The sequence below is a fragment of the Marmota flaviventris genome, chromosome 9 (assembly GCF_047511675.1).
Source record: "Marmota flaviventris isolate mMarFla1 chromosome 9, mMarFla1.hap1, whole genome shotgun sequence".
NCBI lineage: Eukaryota > Metazoa > Chordata > Mammalia > Rodentia > Sciuridae > Marmota > Marmota flaviventris.
In genome coordinates this window covers 114330832-114339695 of record NC_092506.1, presented here as the reverse complement: position 1 = coordinate 114339695, position 8864 = coordinate 114330832, and the positions used below count along the sequence as shown (strand labels likewise).

The following is an 8864-nucleotide window of genomic DNA, read 5'->3' as shown; positions in this document are numbered from 1 at the left end:
TTTAAAAAAATTTTTATGTAGTGCTGAGGATCAAACTCAGTGCCTCAAGCATGCTGGGCGAGCACTCTAGCACTGAGCCACAACCCCAGCCCCAGAGCACTACTTTTTTTTTTGGAAGATGGGCTTAATCATACTGTTCTCTTTATTTTTGTGTATTTGGGAGGATTTCCATAATAAAATATTTTTTAAATTGAGTTTTGTTTTGATAGTGTTATACTATAAAACATCCAAAATTTCCTGACAGAAAAATAGAATTTTCTGATGGACCATTAATTAGTACATTAACTTAAATCTTCTAACAGTTATTTAGAAACTGACAATGAAAAATAATTTTTAAAATATTGTACAAATTACTGTTACTATATCAATAAAAGACCACCAAAAGTTGGAATTTTAAGCCAAAAGCAGAAAAGTTTGATAAATCTAACATTAAATCTAGGTAAGGGTGTGCTCTAGAGTCATTAAGATCTAGGTGTGTATTCTAGCTCTGTTCTGTTAGTCCTAAATATTTTTTGGCAGATCATTTAATTTCTGTGAACCTCAGGAACCATGTCTATAATGTGAGGATAAGATTTCTTGATTAGAAAGCACTGACCACAGGGCCTAGCATGTGGTAAGTACTCAGTAAAGGATTCCAGTAAATCTACTACCCCATTTTGGTTTTAAATGCACATTTTTCCATATTCTAACATCTCTGAAATTGAGATGTATCCTATAATTGATGGCATTAATTCAAGGAGTTTTCCTTCCTTAGTGATATATAATAAGATAATGGAGCATTATAACAAATTGATAGCATCTAACATTCAATATAACATGGAATATCAATCATGATAAAGCTATATTCCCAATTTCTACTTTAAGACTATTCTGAATAATGATTATGATTTAAAAAAATTTCAAAAGCTGAGCCAGATATTTTCAATACATCATGAACAGAACAATTTTGAGACAATAATTTTGTAAAAAAATGGTTTATCAATTCCATTTTGTATAAAACATAAGAGAGAAACCTAGCCAATCAACACAAACTGTCACCACATGAAAAGGTACTTTATCAAACTTCGAGTCTAAGAACATACAAATGTTTCTTTTAGCATGTCTACAGTAATTGTCTATGCCTTTCCATTTAACTGTTTTTAAAAATTCCACATATGCCCACTGTTATCTTCTGTCCCAGTTACAGTACAATGACGGGGAGGTAGAGGGTTGGTTAAAACAACCCTCTAAGCAGTTTTCTGCTGTCCCTTCTTTCCAATCAGGGATTTGTGGATATGAGGGATCACACCACCCCCAGCCTTGATAAGAGAATCCAACTCTTCATCACCACGGATTGCAAGCTGCAAGTGACTTGGAGTAATAGGCTTTACTTTAAGATCCTTGGAAGCATTCATTACCTGCCAGCTCCAGCACCTCAGCAGTGAGGTACTCCAGAATCGCAGCACTATATATGGCAGCAGTAGCACCCACCCGTCCATGGCTTGTGGTGCGAGTCTTGAAGTGTCTGTGGATGCGGCCCACAGGAAACTGTAGTCCAGCTCTTTTTGAGCGAGAGACACTGCCTTGGCCTTGGCCTTCCCACAATCCTTTCCAGCTTTGCCTCCAGCCATGGTCTCCGCTGCCTCTGCCTTCTCTGGGCCACCCAACCACCCGCTGCCGCCCCAGCAGCTGCAGGCGCTCCCAGAGCACTCCTTCTTAAGAAGGCCTGTTCTCAGGAGAAACCAAGAAACCAGAGCTTAACCTTCAGGGGTTTTATTCAGAGCCAAACTGACTTGGGGAAAGGGAAATACCCAACTCCAGCTATTGGTAGCCATTCTTTGCTACCTAAGGGGAAAACTGAGAAGCATGTGTGAAGGTCAATGTCCAGAGACACAGGTGCACTAGAAGACTAAGGCCAATAATAGGGCTGTAGAAAATTTCCCCTCCTCTACTCCTTATTACATCATTAAAGGCTCACTTACAGAAATGCTTTGAAATCAATATACTATCAAAAAAATTTCCAGCTATCAAAAAATCAATATACTATCAAAAAAAACAACAACTTTCCAGCTATCAAAAAAATTATAAGACATACCAAAATGCAAAAACCATAATTTAAGAGAGAACAATAAGTTCTTGTTTCCTAGGGTAGGGGAGAGGAAGCAATGCATAGGTGAAGCACAGATGATTTTTACAATAGCGAAACTATATTATATATATTATAATGGTAAGTCAGGTAGGCTCACCAGTTGTAAGAAATGTATCACTCTGGTGGGGTATTTTGGTAATGGCAGAGTATGCAGGTTTGGAATTAGGAAGTATATGGGAAATCTCTGATCTGTTAAGTTTTGCTGTGAACCTAAAACTGCTCTAAAAAGTCTACTTAAAATTACAATTTATAATGTTTTGACTTGCACTCTATCTCCAGTCTGGTCCCAAGGAAAGGGAAATATTGATGACAATTATGGAACGATGTCCCACTGTCATTTTATACCTGGTGGCTTCTAATTCAAGAAACTTCCAAGTCTAACAGGAATCATGGGCATCAGTGGAGTCAGTAGAAAAGCAGAGATCTGTGTTTTTGGAAGGCTCTGTTTTCCATCAAGGGAGGAACGTTAGCTTGCCCGCCCCCTCCCCTTTCTCTGACATTTCCTTACTGAGCATGGTCTCTACAGGAACTAGTGAGAGTAGCTGTGGAATAAGTAATTTGAAGTCGTTCTAAATAAAATCCAGTTAATAAAAGGGAAAGAACCTCCATATTTAAATAAGAAGAGCATTATAGACCTTAATTTGAAAGGTATTTTTTCGATGTTTTTATTTTCCGGAAGTTGGGAGCCCGGGGACTGCCCGGAGGAAAAGGCCGAGGTCCGCATTCTCATTGAACCTGGAGAAACTACGATTTCCTTCACTTTCAAACGGGCACTATTAGTGTATAGAGCTTACTGTTTCAGTACAGAGATACTAGTTGGAAAGTGGTTAGCATAGTGCGGTGGAGGGAGCAGGGTATGCTTTTCATACATTAGCTTCCAAAGTCTTGATTTGTGGCCAGGCAAAAAAAAAAAAAAGGCCCAAATCAAAAACAACCCATACAGTCTCAGCCCTCCCGAAGCTCCGAAACCGGTGAGTCTCACACGCAGTCTGAAAGTAGCACCCCGAAGACTGCCATAGGCCGTGAAATCCAGCCTGTCTTTAGCGCGGTTCCAGGCCTCGCCCCGCCCTCCCCGGCCCCCGCCCCGCCCTCCCCGGCCCCCGCCCCGCACTCCCAGGCCCCGCCCCGTAAAGTCCGCCCCTTCCGCCGCCGGAGCCTGGAGCGTGCACGCACCCAGACGCTTTGCGGGAGCGAGCGCGTTCGGGAGTCCGGGGCTGGAGGAGGGCCACAGGCTGGGAGACCTGTGCCTGCAGTTCAGGTGAGGACGGGTTGGGGGCGGCGCGAGGGTTGAAGTGTAGCCGGCGGGCGGAGGAAGGAGGTGGGTTTCAAAGGTCGTCTTACCCGTGGGTTGGGGCAAGGCAGCCAGGTGTGGGGAGCGGGGCGGCCCGGGTGAGTGAGGGTTAGGGTTAGGCACGGTGTGGGGGAGGGGTGGGGGGCGAGGACCGCAGTTTAGACTGGCGGGACTTGGGCCTTGGCCTTGGGTAGGTTTGGGTAGGGGGGGGGTTTGCTGTTGGGTTCCGCGGATTTGGAACTGGCCGTTGCTCCGGAAGGAGCGAAGGGTTTAACTTCTGCTTGAGGAGGGTCTAGGAGGGAAGGTTAGCTCAGGTGCAGAGGAAAGGCCAATGGGAGAGGCCTTTTGGTCTAGTGAAGAAGTCCGGGGCTCTCCCAAGTCAGAAATCGATGGCTTCCGGGATTTCACCTCTCCTGTAGCTGCTGCTTTTTATGTTTTGAGATCTTGTTCGGAATAGTGACAAGGCAAAGGTTGTCACTGGAATATATAAAATTTAGCTAAATATCCACCATAATTGAAGAAACTTGTAAGCAAGTTTTGTAAGTAAGTACATAAATGTCAGCCAGGATACTGACTTTGCATTTGTGACTGTTGTGTGCCAGTTATGTTAAGAGGATTTATTGTAAGCATCAGGTTGCTTTTACATTTTCCCTTTATTTTAAAATTTTGTTCAACAATGTGCCATGGGCTTTCTTTCTTACTTGCCTCAGTTACTTGAACACCAGGTATGTTCAGGATGTCTTACTTTCAAAGTGTGCTGAAGGGTGAGGGGGTGTGGGGGCACAATTGCTTGGGGACCACCCAGCTGCCTTGCTAACACGAATCTTAATGCTGTATCTTTACATAATCTGAAATTACTTCAGGAGAACTTGAGATAATCTAGTGGGAAGGTGCATTATTTTATATGTAGCATTACAGGTCTGCCCTTTATCATATAAGAGTTTTGGAAATATGAAGTCCCTACATTAGTGATATAAACTTACTTAGCTGGAGATCATTCATTGCAAGATTCCAAGATTGGAAGTAACAGTAGGTAAGATCTGGTCCAACTCTTCTTTATTTTATTGATTAGGAAATTGACACCTGGTGAGGTAAGAGTTGTGGGATGTCACTGAGAATTAGTGGTAGATCTAAGCTAGAAATCTTATGTTTTGACTAATTCCATTTTTTCTTTCCATTTTAGTGTACTTGTTAGCCCATTTGGTAGGGTAGGAGCTAGAGAGAATGGATTTAGTCAATGTAGAGTGAGTTCAAACTCCCTGTGGTCCCTGTGGCCTCAACTTTATTCATGATTCCAGCCATCAGCTTTGTGAGATGCTCTGAAAATGTTTTGGTATGTACTTTTCCAAAGATGGTCAGCAAGGTTCAGTTATTGTAGGAAGGAGAAAAAATAGCATTAATTTATGTGGTTATAAAGATCAGGTGGACCAAATAAAAGTCTATTGGCCACCTACTTAACTGGTTGTCATGGTCAGGTGCTTGGAGCTGCAGGAGTTGATGGAGACCAATAAAATCATATCAAAAAGCTTTCTTTTCATGATTTAAGTTGAGAGTTTATGGAAGAGGAATTGTGTATAGTATTAAGAACATGGGGGAACTGGGGATTTAGCTCAGTTGGTAGAATGCTTGCCTACCATGCACAAGGCCCTGGATTCAATCCCCAGCACCACAAAAAAAAAAAAAAAAAAAAAAAAAGGAATATGGATTTGCAGGCATGTAGAATTTCAGTACTGCATTAGGAATTGGGAAAGTTACTTATTTTGATCCCCAATTTTAATTTCTGTAGAGCAGCTGTAATATGTAATAAGCATAGTTGTAAGAATTAAATGAGATGTGTGAAAGGTCTGGCACTTAATAGGCCATCATGAAAACTTATTGTTAGTGTCTCAGTTTTCCTACTGTATGTGGCTTTCCTGTGAATTTTCTAGCAGCAGAAGAATTAATTGTTAAACAATTATTAAATTATGTTGTGTTAGATTGTTGACCTGGGAACTCTAAATTGTGGATCTTATTATCATTTAATCTCTGAATCATTTTATTATTTTATAAAATGAAAGTATAAGAAACTTGTGAATTTAGTAATTACTGTAGAAGCATTTTGAACAGAGAGTCCTACCTGGTAGCACATGAAAATTCCAGTGGGAATACTGTGATGGAAGTGGGGGAGAATAGCTGTTTAGCTGTAATTAGGGGGTAAGGACAACATGTAAGAACAGAATTGAGAATAAATATTTTCTGGAAGAGGGTTAGATTCCTGGGCTTTCTGTTTTTCTTCCTTAAGAGGCATCTATTTGCCTAGAATACTTCTGGAGAAGAAACAATGGATTCCTTGGACCATATGCTGACAGATCCCCTGGAACTAGGTCCATGTGGAGATGGCCATGGTACACGAATTATGGAAGACTGCCTCTTGGGAGGCACCAGAGTTAGTCTACCTGAGGACCTTCTGGAGGATGTAAGTAGTAACATCATAGCAAGCATTTCCCCTCTTATCAGCTTCCCCATAGCAGCTATTCTGAACATTTTCTATTCCTAAGTTTTCGGTTTTTGTGCTCCCATTCATTTTATTTTCTACATTGCAGACAGAGTGATCTCTGTGCTTTTTTTTTTTATTTAATGTGAAGTCTATTTAGTATGCCGATTAAGGAAGATTATATACATTCTGTGTGCTTAATAACATCAGAATAATTTGGTAGTATAAGCCTTATTTTTAATAAGATAATTTTCGTTAATTAATAAAGGTTTATATTTTAAGAGCAGACTTGTATATGTGCTTACATTAAAATGGTTATTGTGTTGGGAATCACTAAACAAAACCCAGACGTATTATCTCTGTCTATATGCTAATCCTCTAGTCAAGTAAGAGTACATGTCCTGGGATAGGATGTCAGCGTACCCTTAATCACTTTCACAGGTAAGATGTATCATTATCATTATCATTAATGTGGTTACCATTTATAAAGTGCTTATGTGCAAGACCTATGTATGTGAAGACATTCATTTAAACATTTTGAACATGTAGATGTGTAGTATACTAAGCATATTTGCAAATATGTACCTGTGCGTCAGTTTTAGAACATCATTTCATTTAGTTGTACTTGTTCCATATTTTTCTTTATTAATATTCAGACATTGTAGAGAAAATGAGAACCATTATTATGCTCTTTTCTGATCCTCCTTTCTATTTGCAGTAGCAACTGTATTGAAGTTGATGTATATAGTTCCCATACTTTTTTTTTTGAAATGAGGTCTAAGTATGTTGCCCAGTCACATCTGTATTTTCTTTATGTACTCTTTCAAGGCAATCTCTTTGTGTCATTATTGATTCAGCAAACAATTATTTTATTAGTACCTGCTCTGGGCCAGACACTGAGTTAGGTGCTTGAAATAAAATGGTATGCAGAAGGGAAAGATCTTCAACGTTGAGTCTGAGATGCTTTTGATACATTTGAGCAAAAATGCCTGGTATATAGTTGGTTTGCTTGGTTGTCTCTTCCTTAACCCCTACATGGCTATTTTTTGTCCTTGGAATAAAGTCGTAACTACCTAATAGGTTTATAAGTATTTACTTCTGTCTTCTATTTCCTTCCCCACCTTCCTCATCCTTACTTTATCTAGCTAGACATTGCCTGAAAAAAAAAATTAATTTAAAAAAGATGAAATGCATCACAAATAAGAAGAGTATGTAAACTACAGTTAAGCAGTAATAAAACATGCTATAAGCCAGGTGTGATGGCTCATGCTTGTAGTTGAGCTACTCGGTAGGCTGAAGTGGGAGATGACTTGAACTCAAAAATTAGAGGCCACACTGGACAACTTAGTGAGAACCTATCTCAAAATAAAATTAAATTGCTGGGGACATAACTCAATGGTAATATACTTGCCTAATTCAAGAGGCCCTGGCTTTAAACCCCAGTACCACCAAAAACCAAACCAAATCAAAACAAAAAACTTGGATGGTAATGATGGTTGCATAACAATTGTGAATGAACTAGAATAGAGAAAACCAAAACCAAAACAAAAAAGAAAATAAAAATTAAAATCCCAGAGTCAAATGTGAGTGTTACTTGGCTGGTCTTAAAAGCACTACACTGTACACTAAAAATGATGTTTCATGTTACATTTATTTTACTATGTACACATAAGCTTATTTTTTTGTTGTTTACTTTTCCCCTAAATTCTCCTAGCCTGAGATATTCTTTGATGTCGTCAGTCTCTCAACATGGCAGGAAGTATTAAGCGACTCTCAGCGGGAACACCTCCAGCAGTTTCTGCCTCATTTTCCTGCAGACAGTGTGGAGCAGCAGAATGAACTCATCCTAGCTCTGTTCAGTGGGGAGAACTTTCGCTTTGGAAACCCTTTACACATTGCTCAGAAGCTTTTCCGAGGTCTGTAACTCAGCATTCTATTTTTGATAGGGTGGAGTGGGGGGACGGTTGTTCACTTTTGCAGTTATGCCTTTATTTTCCCCCTCCCTCCAGTAACAAGGATTAAATCCATATTCCTACTTGTATTAAGCAAGTACTCTGCTACTGTGCTATATACTATCCCTTTTTATTTTTATTTTGAGACAGGGTCTTGCAAAGTTGCCTAGGCTGGCCTCAAATTTGTGATCCTCCTGCTTCAGCCTCCTGAGCAGATGGGGTATACAGGTGTGTACCACTACACCCTGCTCTGTCTTTGGTTTATTCTGTTTATTTTAATTTATAGGAAATGACCCAATGGAGAATTGCATTGTGTAATGGTGTGCTGCCTATGCTATATTTTTAAAATAAAATTTTATTGACACATACAGGAAATACATAATAGGAATTTAGCTCTGTAACCACCACCCAGAACAAGAAATAAAGGGCTGGGGTTGTAGCTCAGTGACGAGCACTTGCCTCGCATATGTGAGACACTGGGTTCAATCCTCAGCACCACATGAAAATAAACAAACAAAATAAAGATATTGTCCCCATGTATAACTAAAAAAATTGTACAAAAAAAAAAAAAAAAAAAAGAAAGAAAGAAATATTACCAGCATCCCAGAGGTGCTCTCTATGATCAGGCTTTAAATTTTTTTTAAGAAACAATTTGCCAGCCAGGCATGGTGGCACATGCCTATAATCCCAGCAGCTCTGGAGGCTGAGACAGGAGGATCATAAGTTCAAAGCCAGCCTTAGCAACAGTGAGGCACTGAGCAACTCTGTGAGACTTATCTCTAAATAAAATACAAAATAGGGCTGGAGATTTGGCTCAGTGGTTGAGTTTTCAGTTCAATCCCTGGTTATCCCCCCACCCCTCAAATTTGCCATTTGCTTTTTATTCCCTTAGAAAATGTGACATTTCACTGCTAAGCACTTTATCACGTATCTCTCTTAACATGGACTTTTTCCCACATAATCATAGTCCTGTTATCTGACCCAAGAAATTTTATATTGAGCAAATAATATAGAATAGTG

At 39.8% G+C, this 8864-nt stretch overlaps 1 protein-coding gene and 1 pseudogene across 6 annotated transcripts in view; one reads left to right on the top strand and one right to left on the bottom strand.

Moving 5' to 3' along the window:
• Window positions 1-1037: 1037 nt before the first annotated feature.
• Window positions 1038-1888, bottom strand: LOC114100707 (histone H2A.V-like; annotated as a pseudogene).
• Window positions 1889-3300: 1412 nt separating this feature from the next.
• The window catches only part of Nfrkb (nuclear factor related to kappaB binding protein), a 35160-nt gene continuing 29596 nt past the window's right edge, over window positions 3301-8864 (top strand). For 4 of the 6 annotated variants that reach the window (XM_071616866.1, XM_071616865.1, XM_071616864.1 and 1 more), the window contains exons 1-3: window positions 3301-3386; window positions 5701-5874; window positions 7607-7808. In XM_071616866.1, coding sequence (XP_071472967.1) covers window positions 5740-5874; window positions 7607-7808 — 337 coding nt within the window. In that variant the 5' untranslated portion in view covers window positions 3301-3386; window positions 5701-5739. Of the gene's footprint in view, window positions 3387-5700; window positions 5875-7606; window positions 7809-7994; window positions 8073-8864 lie in introns of those variants that run through there. The other 2 variants (XM_027945494.2, XM_071616867.1) reach the window with 2 other exon arrangements.